General features: G+C 41.5%; 1 protein-coding gene and 1 non-coding gene across 3 annotated transcripts in view; one reads left to right on the forward strand and one right to left on the reverse strand.

Annotated features, from left to right (window-relative positions):
* Nucleotides 1–5617: 5617 nt before the first annotated feature.
* The window catches only part of SRPX (sushi repeat containing protein X-linked), a 116237-nt gene continuing 104245 nt past the window's right edge, over nucleotides 5618–17609 (reverse strand). For both annotated transcript variants that reach the window (XM_047765414.1, XM_047765413.1), the window contains one exon: nucleotides 5618–6156. In XM_047765414.1, coding sequence (XP_047621370.1) covers nucleotides 5973–6156 — 184 coding nt within the window. In that variant the 3' untranslated portion in view covers nucleotides 5618–5972. The remainder of the gene's footprint in view (nucleotides 6157–17609) is intronic.
* Nucleotides 7858–7962, forward strand: LOC125119058 (U6 spliceosomal RNA). Its single transcript, XR_007133013.1, has one exon. It is a non-coding gene; the product is annotated as a U6 spliceosomal RNA (small nuclear RNA).

A 17609-nucleotide genomic window follows, 5' to 3' on the forward strand; every position in this document is an offset into this window, starting at 1 on the left:
TTTCCTCTCAAACACTTTTGCTACATCTCACAGGATTTGATATGTATTTCCATTTTCAGTTTTTTTTTCAAGATAATTATTTCTTTTCTGATTTCTTTCACTCATTGGTTGTTTAGAGGTGTGGTGTTTACTTTCACCATCTCTTCACTTTCCTCTTGTTGATTTCTAGTTTCATGCCATTATAGTTGGAAAAGATATTTGGTATGACTTCAGTCTTCTTAAATTTGCTAAGATTTGTTTTGTGTCTTACGTGATGAATCCTGTAGAAGGTTCCACATGTACCTGAATAGAATGAGTAGTCTGCTCTTTCTGGATAGAATATTCTGTATATGTCGCTTCAGTCCATTTGTTCTAAAGTATGGTTCATTTCCAACATTTTCTTATTGAAGCCCTCTACTATTTATTGTTATTTATCCCTTAATACGTGTTAGTATTTGCTTAATGTATCTTGGTACTTAATGTCTTTTTTTAGGGCCACACTTGCAGCATATGGAAGTTCCCAGGTTAGGTGTCAAATCGGAGCTATTCTTGCCAGCCCACACTACAGCCACATCAATGCGGTATCCAAGCCACTTCTGCAATCTGTACCACAGCTCATGGCAACGCCAGATCCTTAACCCACTGAGCAAGACCAGGGATCAAACCTGCATCCTCATGGGTAGTAGTCAGGTTTGTTACCACTGAGCCGCGACAGGAACTCCATGGGAGTATATATGTTTACAATTGTTTTATCTTCTTCATGTCTTGACCTCATTATCATTATATAATGACCTTGTCTCTTATTACCATTTTTTGCTTGAAGTCTATTTTGTCTGATATAAGAATGCCTAAGCCATCTTTCTTTTGGGTTCCACTTACGTGGAATATCATTTTGCATCCCTTCACTTTCAGCCTCTGTGTGTTTTAGAGCTAAATGTAAATGGACTGAACTCACCAAAAGGCACAGAATGGCTGGATAAATTTAAAACAAGATCTAACTATATGCTGCCTTTAAAATTCTTCATCATTGCCTTTTGACATTTAAGGCGATTATTGGTATGTAAGTATTTACTACTGCTAATTTTATCATTTGACTTCTGATTATTTTCTCTCTCCATTTTTCTCCTTCCTTCTGTTTATATCTACCTTTGTAAGTTGGTGGTTTTATATGGTGATGTGTTCAGTTCCCCTAACCCAGTGTGCCAGGCTGGGGATCAAACATAACTCCTGGCACTGCAGAGATGCCATGATCCATTGTGCCACAGCAGGGACTCCTCCCCTCTTTTTATATTTTGTGTCTCTACTCTAGATTCTCCTTTGTGGTTTCCGTGAGGTTTACATAAATCACCTCATAGATAAAATAGTCCTTTTTCTGTTTGTAGAAATTTATCTGAATTTACCTATAAAGTTTCCTTTTTATATTTATAAAATATATATTTTGTATAATGTAAAATGTATATATTTTTGATATCAGATTATTTACATTGTGATTTTGTTACCCAGTTATAATATAGTTATTTAAAATTGTTTCCTTTAACCCCCTTATCCTATTCTTGTTTAATTTACTATTCTAAAGTAGAATTACAGTTTTCTAATTCTATTACCCATCCTAATCAGAGTTGTGTGTACTTTTCATATTTTCATCCTGAAGAGCTCCTCTTAACATTTAAGTCAAGTTAATGGAGATAAAATCCCTCAGCTTTGGTTTGGAAAAACTTTTTGTTGTCTTCATATCCGAAAGAGAACTTTGCTAGAGAGTGTGCTTGGCGGGCAATTTTTATCTTTCAGTACTTAATATGTCATTCCACTCTTTCCTGGCCTGTAGTTTCTTCTGAGGAATCTGCTGAGAGCCCTTCGCTTTGGAGGTTACAGTCATCTTTTCCCTGACTGCCTTCAAAATGCTTCATTGCCTTTTGATGGTTTTATTATAATGTGTCTTGAAGAAGGCCTTTTTGCATTGAGATGATAAGGTGTTCTGTTAGCTTCATGGACTTGTAAAATCCAGTTCCTTCCCTAGATTTGGTAAGTTCTCAGCTATTATTACTTTAAATAAGCTCTCTCCCCCCTTCTCCCTCTCTTCTCTTGGTATACCCATTAATCTTAATTCTCTCCCTTCTTCCACTCAAATCCTTTCTCATCCTCAAGCTCACTTAGTCTTTTCCATCTCTTTCCATTGCTTTCTCTATTTTTTTCTCTTTCTTCTCTATTTTTTAATTTAATTTTCATTTTATATTGGAGTATAATTGATTTACAATGTTGGTAGTTTCAGGTGTACAGCAAAGTGGTTGAGTTATACATATCATATATATCCATTCCTTTTCAGATTCTTTTCCCATAGGTTATTACAGAATATTGAGTTCCCTGTTCTATACGGTAGGCCGTTTTTGGTTATCTATTTTATATACAGCAGTATATACATGTTAATCCCAAACTCCCAATTTATCCCCCCCCCATTTCCCCTTTGGTACATAAGTTTGTTTTCTGTGTCTGAGTCTGTTTTTGTTTTCGAAGTTCATTTCTATCATGTTAAGTGATACCATATGGTATTTGTCTCTGACTTAGTATGATAATCTCTAGGTCCATCCATGTTGCTGCAAATGGCATTATTTTGTTCTTTTTATGGCTGAGTAATATTCCATCGTGTATATGTACCACCTCTTCTTGATCCAGTCCTCTGTCAGTGGATATTTCGGTTGCTTCCATGCCTTGGCTATTATCAATAGTGCTGCAGTGCATATTGGGATGCATATATCTTTTCAAATTATGGTTTTCTCTAGATAGATGCCCAGGAATGGCATTGCTGGATCATAGGGTACTTCTAGCTTTAGGTTTTTAAGGAACCTCCATACTGTTCTCCTTTGTGCTTTCTAATGCATTTTGTCATTGATTTCTTCAACCCCAGAGTTTGAAATTCAAAAAACAACAACAAAAACCTCAATCTCTTTGGTGAAGTATTCCTTCTGCTCATTAATTTTATTCCTGAGTTTATGAATTGCCTTTCTGAGTTTTCTTGTAGCTCATTGAATTTCTTCATGACAACTATTTTGTATTCCTTAGCAGTGAGATTACAATATTCTCTATCTTTGGGTTCAGTTGCTGGAGAATAGTCATGTGATACCATGTGATACTTTTCAAAGTTTTGCTGAAATGTGCCTCTGCTGCCACATTTCAGTAGGGAATACCTTTCTGATTTAAGGTTTTATTGACTTCCAATCAGGAGGTTGGTAGTTAAGAGCCTTCCTTTGTTTTCCAGAAGGTGGCACTATAGCAAACGTTTTGGTTTCTCTTATGGACACTGGCTCCCTGCTAAGGTTGAGGAGTGCACATGTGCCAAAAAATGGTGGGGGAAAAGTTTGTTTTTAAACATGGAAGCAGAGTAGACAGATGAGACAGATGTGCGCTTGGGGTTTTAGGTGTGCTCATGGCCTGGTAGGGGGATCTTGCAGTGGCGGGGTGGGGAACATGGTTCACAGAGGGCCATGGGGCAGACCTCTTGCTGGCATCTCAGGCCAGACACCCATTCTTTCAGTTCCCTTTGCCTTTTTCCCTTTCCTTTCCCACAGTCAGGGAGGTCTCTCTTCAGAAATCCAAGGTGTTGCTGAAAAGCAATAGGACCCTCCAGCTGCAGCTGACAGGGCCTGGCCAAGTTGCACTCACCTACTTTGCCAGAGAGGTCCCCATTCTTGCCACCAGTGCTGCTTCTGCAATTCCCTTAGCTCTGTAGCTTCTTGTGAATTTCTCTCCACCCTCTTTCAAAGGCAGAGATGGATGGATTTCTGGGGTATCCTGTGCAGAGGTACTTTTGTTTATGGATGTCCAATTACTTATAAGGGGGGAGGGGAAAAAAGAGGAAGAGACTCACCTTGCCATGCTGCTGATGTGACCCGGATCTGTGGTTTTTTAAATACCGCAGTGCCCTCATTCTTCAAATAGTCTCTGTATTATATTGGGTAAAGTGCCTGTAATATTCTGAGTTCATCAGGAGGACTCATTTGAGGAAATTAGGGCAGTTCCTTAAACATCAGCTCATCTTCAAGTCTTGGACCCTTCAGTCTATATGAGGCAAAGGACACAGGCTGGCTTTTCATAGGCAGGAAAGCTTTAATATGGGCTGAACTACGCTTACTTGTGACAAACGGCCTTTTGAAATTTTCATGACTTCCAAAGTAGTCATTGGTTACCACTCCTCTCCCAACCAAGTCATTGACCTTTATCTGATACCTCAGAAGGAGACAGAAGTCAAAGAGCTGCCACCAGTGTGCTTTGTTAAAAACAAACAAAACCTATTTGTAAGTGTAATATAAACAAACCTATTCCCAGGATGGCAGTCCTGGAATGTTTAAAAGTGTCAAAGCTGCTTCTAATTTCGAACCTCTATGTTGGAATTTGGACTTCCCAACCTTGCTTTTAGTCATTTTATTGGTTCAGGAATAGATTGAGCCAAACTGATATTTGGAAACTGAAGGGCAAATTTCAAGGTTTCCCTGAGGGGAGTGGAAGAATCCAGCTCTTGGTTATAAACCTTTGATTTTTCAGGTCTGACCTTAGGCACCAGGGCTTCACCTGGACAGTCTCACAGGGGATAGTTGCTCTCCCCACACACTCAGTGGCTGCAACTGGAGCCCAGACTTGTTTGTGTTCTTTCCCAGATGTGCATTCCTAGCCCACTCCAACTTCATTCCTAGGTCTCTGAGATCGTGAAGAGAGCTCTTTATGCTATGCTGCTGAGACCCCCCTCATCGGGGGATGGAGGGGAAAGCCTGAAGACATTGTCCCCACTGCTTCAGTATCCAGTACTGTTCCACTCCTAGCCCCCCCCTTCCATGACCCCAAGGGTCCATTTAACTGCCAGAGCTGTGACTCCCTCAAGAGTGGGACAAACCCTCCCCCAACTGGCATCTTGGCTGATCTACCTGGCCTTCACCTGGTGCACTGGTCCACTGGAGAGAAAGCAGTAGATGGAGAATTAACACTTTTTCCAGTTTTAGCTTCTTGTTTATACCATCACAGCATGTGATTAAAGTCTTAACTCTTTCATATTTGGCTTGTTGGCTTTTTTTTTTTTTTTTTTTAATGGCCGCATCCACAACATATGGACATTTCCTGGAACAGGGATTGAACCTGAGCCACAGCTGCAGCCACGCCAGATCCTTTAACCCACTGTGCTAGGCCAGGGATTGAACCCGTGCCTCCACAGTGACCCAAACTGCTGCAGTTCAATTTTTTTTTTTTTTTTTTGGTCTTTTTAGGGCTGCACCTGCAGCATATGGAAGTTCCCAGGCTAGGGGTCAAATCATAGCTGCAGCTGCTGGCCTCCACCATAGCCACAGCAATGCCAGATCCATAACCCACTGAGCAAGACCAAGGATCAAACCTGCATCCTCAGGCATACTAGTCGGATTCGTTTCCGCTGAACCACAATGGGATCTCCTGCAGTTCGATTTTTTGCCCAGTTTGCCATGGCAGGAACTCCTCTGCTTGTTGCTTTAATTGGTTCCTCCAACACTTTGCAAGGTCAGCTCTCCCAGCTCAGTGGAGTTCTTCTCGATGGGACTAATCACATTTTTCCAGTCCTAAAACACTAGTGAGCATACTTGAGCAAATTTGGCTAGTGCTTGTAAAAGAAAATATATTGTAATCAATTTGCTCCAAGATATTTTATTAATAAAAGTTTTATATATAAAAACCAGCAGATAGATATGTATCACACTATACTGCATTCAAAACATGTCTATGGTTGTAGTTTCTCATTTCACTACGAAATTGACCAGCCACAATGGAGTTATATAAGACTCAACATATTCCTCTTTTTTGGAATGCTTCAAAGTACAAAAAGCAGTGCTAATGTTTTAAGTGCAAAGAAAGCGTATAATAAAATAGACTTTAAAAATTACAAATAAAAATCTGTACATCAAGGATACTTTTCAGGCCTTCCCGTGTGCAGAGCACGATGTAGAAAGAGAAGAGGAACTGCCGAGAGAGGACCCGTCCCATCAGGTGCTACAGGTCTGGCCCATTTCAGCTTGCAGGACCATCTCTTCTTTTCTCAAGGGGAAAGTGTCGATCAGGTTGAAGAGGGCCACAGGTGTCACCAGGGAGACGTAGCGCTCCTTGTCCATGCCATGCTTATCCACTAGCACCATACTGAAGGAATAGAGTGGGATTCGCAGCAGCAGCCTAGGGCAAAGGAAGAGAGAAGACTAGATCAAAATTGACTCCCCAGGGCTCTGAATGACCAACTAGCCTCATAGTGACACTCAGTGCAGAGAAAGGCTTAATGCCACAAAAAAGAAAAACTCAGTCATCCTTTAGACCCTTGCTACTCTGTGGTACCTGGACTAGGAACATCACACAGGAACTTGGCGCCAGTGGAGAATCCCAGGCTCCTGCCCTCACCTACCGAATTGGAAGCTGCATTATTAGATCCACTGAAGACAGGTATGCATGTGAAAGGTTGAGCAAAATGGCTTTGAGATGATAATGGTCAGGAAGACTTCAGTTCTGCAAATGGTTCAATGCATCAATAGTTGCTCTAAGCATGTGCAACAGTATTCACAGATTTTTTTTGTATTAAGTTGGAATCAACCCGTTTGCAGACTAGCTTTGCACAACCACTTATGCACTAGAGTTGCCTTTCACCAGTGGGTGGTTTTGCTCCCCCCACCCAGGGGACATGGGGCTCTGTCTTGACACAGTTTTGGGGTTCACAGTTAAGGGGTGGAAGGAGTGCTACTGCCCTCTAGAGGTTGGAGGCCAGGAACGCTGCCTAACATCCTACCATTCACAGAACAGCCCCCACCTCATCCACGGAAAGAATTATTAGGCCTTAAATGTCAGTAGTGCTGAGATTGAGAAACCCTGGACTAGGTGGAGCTGATTGAAATAACTTTCCAAATATTCTAGTTCTGGCCCATCCACCTCGTGACTGAATATGTGGGATTGTATTTGTGCTACACTGTAGGTTTACTAACTTGGTTAATTATAATTTGTACCTCAAGTACTTTTAAAAAGCATTTGAAGTGATTTCAAAGGCCTGTTTTTTTCTCTTCTACCACATTTGAATTTAAACTGTAAAAAAAAAAAAAAAAAGTATTTCAATACAAACATGTTTACATGAAAAAAGCCAGAGAAAGCAAATAGATAAGCTGAATACAGCTGTGAGGTGGGGGTGGGGGGAGCCCACTCAGCTAAACAACAAAATCTGGAGAGCAAACTCTCTTGATATTGTATGTGAGGCACAGTACATACTTCCATCTGGATTTAAAGTGAAATATTTTTTCCTCATAGAAATGAGTTAAGGAAAAAAGCAATTACTCCAAATCTAAACTGACTTACATTTTCTTCTGCCTTTTAAGAGCGTTTCAGGGAAGATGGGAATAATTTCTCTTTCCCAGTAGGAAACTAAATTGCTAGTCCACTTCTAGTGAGTAGAAATAAAAGACAGCATAGCAATGTCCCCACTGGCTTCTTATCATGGTAGGAGCAGAGCTCAGGAGTACATGACTTCAAGAAATGTGTTCATGAGTTTTTGAACATGTACCTCTCCAGCATGAAGTGAGGTGAGGTGGAGAGCGAGACCAAACTGCATCGTTGAGAGGAATAGTTAGAGTTTGGGGGGAGGGGGAGGAGAGGCCGAAGCCCTGGGGCAGAGGCATCCCAGGACACAATAGAGATGGAACAAGTCTGGAGAGGAAAAAAGGCTAAGCAACGCTGTGGCGGCCAGAGCCCGTGGGAAAAGGTGACCAATGAGGAATTGGAGCATTTGATGTTACACTACATTCCAAGCTGGGGTGACAATCCCCCATGGTGCCACCACCACGTGGTCCTCCTGTGAGCCTTGTGCCTTGATTGACACACAACATTAAAATTGAAAACCATGCTCACTTTGGCAGCGCATATGCTAACATTGGAACAATACAGAGGAGATTAGCAGGGCCCCTGCACAAGAACGCCAGCCAAATTTGTGAAATGTTGCCCATTTTTTCAAAGGATAAAGAAGATGTGACTCATATATACAATGGAGTATTAGTCGGCCATAAAAAAGTATTAAATAATGCCATTTGCAGCAACAGGGATCGACCTAGAGATTTTTTTTTTTTTCATACTGAGCCCAGTCAGTCAGAGAAAGACTAGTATCATTTATCACATATGTGGAATCTAATAAAAATGATGCAAAGGACTTATTAATAAAACAGAAATTCACAGATTTCAAAACCAATCTTAGGGATACCATACGAAAAACCGTCGGGTGGAGGGAGGAATTGGGAGAGTGAGAATAACATACATACTACTGTCTAAGATAGATGATTAACAAGAACCTACTGTAGAACATAGGGAAATCTACTCAACAGTTTGTAATAACCTATATGGGAAAAAAGAATGGATCTCTTTATATGTAGGACTAATTTTAAGTCAACTATACTCCAATAAAATGTTTAAAAACCCTAAAACAAACAAAACTGCCATGGGAAGAGATAAATGGTCAGATCAGCAGGCTATCAACAGGCAGAGAAATGCATCCCACTGTGGCTACGAGACCACAGAAATCTTGGGGATGGATGAACAGACACCCTACAGGATGAGGGGTGCTACCAACAATATTTCAGAGTTACACAAATGTCTGTTACACTGAAATGAATTCCTGGAGAATCTTCTAGAAAACTTTAGACAAAAAATACTGTGGGAGGTTCCAGTTCAAGATGGCCATGTAGGAAGACCTTGAGCTCACCTCCTCCCATGGACACGCCAAATCTACAACTGCATATGGAACAATCTTCTCTGGACAAAAATTACCAAGTAGGATAATGGCCCATGTTTATCAAGCGAGTTAGAATGAAATCACATCAACGTGGGTAGAAAGGGCCGAGACAAAATCTTGTCCCCCAACCCAGCAACACCTCCAGCCCCAGATGCATCCCCCATGCATGTGTGGGGATCAGCAATCAGGAGGGAACTCAACACCTGGAATTTGTCCCTGAGGCACAAAGGGTTCATATCCCACATCAGGCCCCCAACATTACAGACCAGCCCCTGAGACACAAACCTCAAAGTATCTTTGATAAACCAGTGGGGCCCATACCCACGAGATCTGCTGGGCTGGCGCAAACAGAAAGACTAACTCACCCCCAAGGCAAAGTGCAGAAGCTTCTGTTTGAAAAATACCCAGACTTTATGAGTAAAGGCTCATGTGATAATCTTGAAATGTCAGACTGAGGACCGTGGGGGTACTGGTGGGATCCAGTTTTGAAATTCTCCCTCCACCTTGCTAAAGCCAGCAGAAAGCATCCCTCTTATCTCACTTTCTAATAGGTTGTCATCTTTATGCTCCGTACCGCAGAGCTATTTTCATGCATTCCTTCTGCCTTGCTCAAGCCAGCAGACAGCTCACATCTCTCTCCTCTGTGTATACTGCCTGATTCTGGTGGCCACGGGGCTTATGCTTTCAATCCCTGGGACTGTATCTGTTTGCATACTTTAAAAGCTGCTGCCTGATAGGCTGCCTTCCAGTCAGCCTGAATCTAGGTGCTGAGTGAGCCTCTCCATTAGGGCACTGACGGGTCTGGGCGCACCCCCCAAACACTGGGAGCTATGAAAGGTAAAACAGGCTTCTTGGAAAATCACAAAGATTTGAGAGGAGGCGGAGCAAGATGGCGGAGGAGTAAGACGTCGCGCACACGTTCTCCCACAAACACATCAAAAAAAAAAAAAAAAAAACACATCTGCATGTAAACTGACTCGCACAGAACATCAACTGAATGCTGGCAGAAGAACTTAAACTTCCAAAAAGGGCAAGGAACGCTTGACAAAACTGGGTAGACCAAAAGAAAAAAAGAGAAAAGGAATCAGGTTGGGACTAACATTCTCTTGAGGGAGCTGTGAAGGAGAAAAGGAAGCCACCTCCTGGGAAGCCACCGAACTGATGGGGAGATTAGCCGAGATGGAGGGACCTCTAAGTCGCCCAGGAAAGCGCCGCAGCTACACTGAGGAGGGCAGAGTAGAGAGAGAGCCGCACAGCTCAGGTTCCCCACCTGCCCCGGACCCGCAGCCTGAGAGGCTCGGGTGGGGGCTGGGGGCTGGGGGCTGGGGGCTGAGACTCTGGCTCCAGAGGTCAGTCCTGGGGAGAGGACTGGGGTTGGCTGTGTGGGGACAGCCTGGGGGGCTAAGGAGTGGTCTACCACAGGCAGGAGAGCAGTGTGCTAAGGGCTGGGGAGTAGAACGCCACGGCAGAGGAAACACGGGAGAAGATCTGGGCCAGCAGGAGAAGCAAGGCGCCATTTGCTGGGGAGGGTGAGAGGAGGAGGGGCTGACGCCATAGGAATCTCCCTGCGCATGCGCAGGCTCCCAGAGGGCAGGGCGGCTCTGGTTCAGGCTGCAGGTGGTGAGAAGCCACTTGCTTGTGCTGTGGGAGACTGGGCCCTTCTTGGGTGGGCTGGGGGCAGTGGGGGGCTAAGTGCAACATGCTGCCTCCTGAGTGATCCACAGGTGGCAGAGATAGACTGTGGCAGTCTTCTCAGAGGTCTTCTCTGTTCTTGGAGGGAGGTATGGTCTGCCACCACTGGGGGCCTGTGAGTGGGTTCCGCCTGCGGCCCTAGTCACCTCGGGTTGGCAAAAAAAAAAAAAAAAAAAAGGAAAAAAAGAGGGCATTGCACCCAAGCACCACACGTTGTTGCTCTCACACCCCTGGGAACACACCCGCCCTGCAGCTGCCACTGCCAAATGCTCTGGGTGGTGCCCAGATGCTTGATCACTGTGTCTTCCACCAAACCCCACAACTAGCAGCAGTTGGTGCAGCACCTCCTGCGTGAGCTAAGTGGAACGGGGTGCTTCCTGCATTGTCTGCAGGTGGTAGGGGCAAACCACTGCAGTTATCTCTGACTCCAGAGGTGGGCATGGCCCACCACCACTGGGGATACCTGAACAAGAACCACTTGCAGTCCCAACTACCTCAAAGGGCACCACAGAGGAGGACATTGTGACGGAACACCACCTGTTGTTGCTCTCGCTCCCCTGGGAGCATACCCACCCAGCTGCTGCCACTGCCCAATGTTCTGGGTAGTGCCCAGATGTTTGATCACTGTCCCTTCCCAGGAACCTACAACTAGGAGCAGCTGGTGCAGCACCTCCTGTGGGGACTAGCAGGACAAGGTGCTTCTTGCATGGTCTACAGGTGGCAGGGGCAAACCACTGCAGTTATCACTGACTCCAGAGGTGGGCATGGCCCACTACCACTAGGAGTCTGAACAGGCACCACCTGCAGCCCCCATTACCCCAAGGCACCACAGAGGAGAGCTCTGTGACCGAACACCACCTGTTGTTGCTCTCGAACCCCTGGAAGCACACCGGCCCAGCTGCTGCCACTGCCAAACACTCCAGGCAGTGCCCACACACTTGATCTCGGTCACTTCCCAGGATCCTGCAACTAGGAGCAGCCTGTGTAGCACCTCCTTTGTGGGCTAAGTGAGACGGGGTGCTCCTTGTGTGGTCTGCAGGTGGCGAAGGCAAACTGCAGCAGTTATCGCTGACTCCAGAGGTGGGCATGGGCCGCTACCACTTGTGGCTCCAGTCACCTCAGAGGTGGGCACTGCAATCGAACACTACCTACTGTTGCTCTCACTCTCCTGGGAACTCACACACCCTGCTGCTGCCACTGCCGAATGCTCTGGGCACCTTGCCAATCTGCATAATGCTCATTACCACGTCCCAGGGCCCTGCAACTAGGAGTAGCCAGCAGCACCTTCCTGCAGGTCCTTGCTGCTTCTGAGAGCCCAGCAACCAGGCACTGACTACTAGCCCTACCCATTGCCTCCTTCTCCCTGGAAACATACCCAGCACCCTGGAAATGATGACCTGCTCACACCAAAGAAAGAGACAGCAAATATTCAAACTCCCATGCCCAAAATAAATAGTAACCCCCCACAAAATACAAAAGGGTGCTCTTTCATAGAAGCAGCCCCACAAGACTACAGTTTGGCTTCCCTAAACTCAGAGAAAGAAAAAGCATAAGCAAGATGAGTAAGTTCAGAAACCATTCCCAGTTAAAGGAACAGGAGAATTCACCTGAAGTAGCAAACAATGAAACAGACCTCTGCAGTCTGATAGACACTGAGTTCAAAAGGGAGATGGTGAAAATACTGAAGGAAGTAAGGCTGAATATCAACAAATTAAGAGCAGAGATAAAAAGCAATGCAGATTCCTTTAGAAAAGAACTAGGAAATATAAGGAGGAACATAGAAAAATTAGAAAATTCATTTGCAGGAGATGCAAACTGAGCTAAAGGCACTAAAGAGCAGAATGAATAATGCAAAGGAACGAATTAGTCACTTGGAAGACAGAATAATGGAAATCACCCAATCAGGACAGCAGACAGAAAATCAAATAAAAAAAACACAAAAGCAATATAAGATCTACGGGATAACAGAAGTGGGCCAATCTAAAGTGGTATATATATACACAATGGAATACCACTCAGCCATAAAAAAGAACGAAATAATGCCATTTGCAGCAACATGCAACCAGAGATTCATACTAAGTGAAGTAAGTCAGAAAGAGAAAGGCAAATACCATATGATTTCACTTATATCTGGAATCTAATATATGGCACAAATGAACCTTTCCACAGAAAAGAAAACCAGGGACATGGAGAACAGACTTGTGGTTTCCAGGAGGTAGTGGGAGGGACTGGGAATTTGGGGTTAATAGATGCACCTGAAACTATTGCCTTTGGAATGGATAAGCAATGGGATCCTGCTGTATAGCTCTGGGAACTATGTCTGGTCACTTGTGATGGAGCATGATAATATGAGAAAAAAGAATGTATACATGTATGCGTGACTGGGCCACTTTGCTGTACAGTACAAAATTGATGGAACACTGTAAATCAGCTATGATGGAAAAAAATAAAAATCATTATCAAAAAAAAAAAAAAGATTTGAGCGACAACAAAAAGCTAGGGCAAGGTTGAACAATAAGATTCATCTCCTACCTAAGGCTGTTCCTTCAGGAGAAGTGGCTATTTCATCTAATGCGTAGAAACCAATAGAGAGCCAAGTAAAATGAAGAAACAAAGAAATATGCTCCAAATCAAAGAATAACAAAAACCTCAGGGAAAAAAAAAAAAAAACCCTTAATGAAACAGATAATGCAATTTACCTGGTGAAGAGTTAAAAGTAATGGTTATTAAATAAATAAATAAATAAATAAATAAATAAATAAATAAATAAATAAATAAATAAATAAATGTAATGGTTATTAAAGATGCTCATGGGGGAGTTCCCATGTGGCTCAGCAAGTTAAGTATCTGGCATCGTCTCTGCAGTGTCTTGGTTTTGATCCCTGACCCTGCTATGGGCGCAGGCAAAAAAAATTACAAATAAAAAAGATGCTCCCTGAACTCAAGAGGAATGGATGAACATAACGAAAACTTCAAAGAGATAGAAATGTTAAGAGACTACCAGAAAGAGGTCACACAGCTGAAGACTACAATAACTAAACTGAAAAATACAGTAGAGGGGTCTAAAGGAAGATGAAGCAGTAGAATGTATCAGCAAACTTGAAGTGAAGGCAGTGAAACTCATCCAATCAGAGCTAAAAGAAAACAATGTAAGTAAAGATAGCTTAAGAAGTAAAGATAGCTTAAGGGACCTATGGGACAGAAGGAAGCTGACTAACATCCACAGTCTAAGGGTCCTATCTGGAGATTGGAGAGAGAAAGAAGCTGAAAACATTTTAAGAAGTAACAGCTGAAACCTTCCCTTAACCTGGGGAAGAAAAGACATCCAGATCCAGGAAACCCAGAGGGTCTGAAAAAGAACCTAAAGAGACCCACACCAAGACACATGATGGTTAAAATGTCAAAAGCTCAAAGTCAAAGAGAGAATCTTAAGCATGTTACATACAAGGGAACCTCATAAAAATATCAGATTTTTCATCAGAAATGTAGCAGGCTAGAGTCAGTGGAAAAATTTATTCTGCTGAAAGATAAAAACTTCTAACCAAAAATACACTACCCAATGAAATTTAGAATTGAAGGAGAAAGAAAGGGCTTTGCAGACAAGCAAAAGCTAAGGGGCATGTCACCAATAAACTAGCCTTAAAATAAATTTTTTTTTTTTGCTATTTCTTGGGCCGCTCCCGCGGCATATGGAGGTTCCCCGGCTAGGGGTCGAATCGGAGCTGTAGCCACCGGCCTACGCCAGAGCCACAGCAACGCGGGATCCGAGCCGCGTCTGCAACCTACACCACAGCTCACGGCACCGCCGGATCATTAACCCACTGAGGAAGGGCAGGGACCGAACCCGCAACCTCATGGTTCCTAGTCGGATTCGTTAACCACTGCGCCATGACGGGAACTCCTAAAAGAAATGTTAAAGGGAGTTCTTTAACCTGAAAAAGCCACTAATTAGTAACAGGAGCAAACATCGAAGTATAAATTTCCCTGTTAAAAGATAGATATATAAGTAAAGGTAGTGGATTTTTATAAAGCTAGTATAAAGAGGAAAAGACAAAAGCAGTAAAAGAACTACAATAACTAGTTAAAGGGTACACCGGATTAAAAGATATAAAATGTGACATCAACAACAAAATACGTGTGGAGCTTTAGAATGCAAACTTAAGTTATCAACTTAAAATAGAACATTATAAATATAAGTTGTTGTACATAAACTTCATGGTGACCACAAAGCAAAAACCTACAGTAGGATACACACAAGATGAGAAAGCAATCTAAGCATACCACTTAAGTCATCAAACCGCACAGGAAAACAAAAGAAAGTAACTGACTAACTATAAAAAGAGCCAAAAACAATTAACAAAGTGGAAGTATATACCTATTGATAATTATATTTAAGTGGACTAAATCTCTAATCAAAAGACAATAACTAAATGGATTTAAAAAACAAAACCTATATATATGCTGTCTACAAGGGACTCATTTCAGATCTAAGGACACACACAAAGTGAAGGAATGAAAAAAATGTATCCCATACAAATGGAAACCATAAATAAGCTGGATAGCTATTCTTCTATCAGGCAAACTAGACTCTAAAACAAAGACTATGGAGTTCCCATTATGGCTCAGCAGGTTAAGGATCTGGCATTGCCACTAAGCTATGGGGTAGGTCACAGATGTGGCTCAGATCCCACACTGTTGTGGCTGTGGCATAGGCCGGCAGCTGCAGCTCGAATTCAAGCCCCAGCCCAAGAACTTCCACATGCCACAGGTGCAGCCTTAAGAATTTCTCAGACCAGCAAAAACTAAAAGAATACAGCAGTACTAAACCTATCCTAAAGAATATTGATAGGTCTCCACTAAAATAGGAAAGAAGAAAATATAGGATGTAGGAAATCACAATTGGAAAGTAATCCCTTAAATAAGCCAGCATATGTATCAAAAAGGAAAAAAAAAAACTATTTGTGAAAGCAATGATGAATAAAAGAAACAGCAAAAGGATAACATTAAGATATAAAAAAAAGACATAAAAATCATAAAACGTGGGGAAGGAGAGTAAGAAAATCTAGCCTTTTTATAGAAGGTGTTTGAGCCTATCAGTCTAAAGCAAGCTGATATAGGAAGGGGTTAACATACTCGGAAAAACAGGTAACCACATATCAAACAAACAATAGATTAACAAAAACCAAAAATAAGAGGACATAAGCATAAAATAAAAGGAAATTATCAAAACACAAGAAGAAAACAAATGGAACAGAGAAGAAACACAATCAACTGGAAAATGAGGTTTAAAATGGCACTAAACACATATTCATCAATAATTACTTTAAAAGTCAATGGACTGAATGCTCCCATCAAAACACAGTGACACCCTGGATTTAAAAACAAAAACAAATAACAAAAGCCTACAATATACTGTCTGCAAGAGACCCACCTTAGAGCAAAGGACACAAATAGATTGAAAGTGAAGGGATGGTAAAAGGTATTTTGTGCTAACAAAAATAGTAACAAAGTGGGAGTTCCAATACTATCATCAGACAAAATGTACTTTAAAATAAAGGCCATAAAGAAGGACACTATTTAATGAAAGAATCAATTCAAGAAGAGGATTATTACACTTGTCAACATATATGCACCCAATATAGGAGCACCCAATTACATAAATACTAACAGACATAAAGGGAGAAATTGATGGGAAAACAATAATAGTAGGAGACTTTAATACCCCACTCATATCAATGAACAGAGATTCTAGACAGAAAAATCAACAAGGCAGCAGAGATGTAAATGACACAACAGATAGATTTAATTGGTATTTTCAGGACATTACATCCAAAAAACCCAGAATATACATTCTTTTCAAGTGCACATGTAACATTCTCTAGGACTGACCACCTATTAGGGCACAAAACTAACTTCAACAAGTTTAAGAATATAGAAATTATTTCAAGCATCTTCTCTGACCACAAAGCCATTAAACTAGAAATCAACCACAGGAACAGGAAAAAATGACTACATGGAGACTGAACAAAATGCTACTAAAAAAAAAAACAAAAACAAAAAACAAACAAACAAACAAAAAAAAACACCCAATGGGGTCAATGAGGAAATCAAAATGGAAATTAAAAACACCTTTTGAAAATGAAAATGAAAACAACCATACAAAATCTGTGGGACACCACAAAAGCAATTCTTAGAGGGTAAGTTCATAGCAATACAAGCCTTCTTAAAAAAGAAAGAAAGAAAGAAAGATCTCAAATCAATAGCCTAACCTACCACCTAAAAGAGTTAGAAAAAGAACAAACAAAACCTAAAATCAGAAGGAAGTAAATAAAAAGATCAGAGATGAAATTAATAAAATAAAGATTTTAAAAAAACAAAAGAAAAAAAATCAACACCACCAAGAGCTGGTTCTTTGAAAAGGGTAAACAAAATTGACAAACCCCTGACCAGGCTCACCAGGAAGAGGGAGAACTTAAGTAAAATAATTAATGAAAAAGGAGAACTATCCACTGATACTGCAGAAATACAAAAACCCCTAAGAGAATACTATGCACAATTACATGACAACATAGAAGAAATGAACTTAACATAAAACCCACCAAAACTGAATCAAGAAGAAATAGATAATTTCAACAGGTCAATCACTAGAAGTGAAATTGAATATGTAATATTAAAAAAAAAAAAAAAACTCCCTACAAACACAAGTCCAGAACCAAGGGCTTCACAGCAAATTCTACCAAACATACAAAGAAAAACTTATACTGGTCCTACTCTAACTTTTCCAAAAACTGAAGAAGAGAGAACACTCCCAAAGTGATGAAGCCACCATCACTTATTACCAAAACCAGACAAAGATACTACCAAAAAAGAAAATTATAGGCTTAACTATCTTTGGTGAAGATAGATGCCAAAATTCTCAACAAAATTTTAACAAAACAAATCCAACGACACATAAAAAGATCATACACATCATGACCAAGTGGGATTCATCCCAAGTTCAGAAGGATGGTTCAATATATGCAAATCAATCAATGTAATTCACCACATTAGAGTCAAAAACCACATGATCATCTCAATAGATGTGGAAAAAGCATTTGATAAAATCCAACATATATTCATGATAAAAACTCTTACTGAAGTGGGTATAGAGGGAACATATCTAAATATAATAAAAATCATT

Source organism: Phacochoerus africanus, chromosome X (genome assembly GCF_016906955.1).
Source record: "Phacochoerus africanus isolate WHEZ1 chromosome X, ROS_Pafr_v1, whole genome shotgun sequence".
Taxonomy (NCBI): Eukaryota; Metazoa; Chordata; class Mammalia; order Artiodactyla; family Suidae; genus Phacochoerus; species Phacochoerus africanus.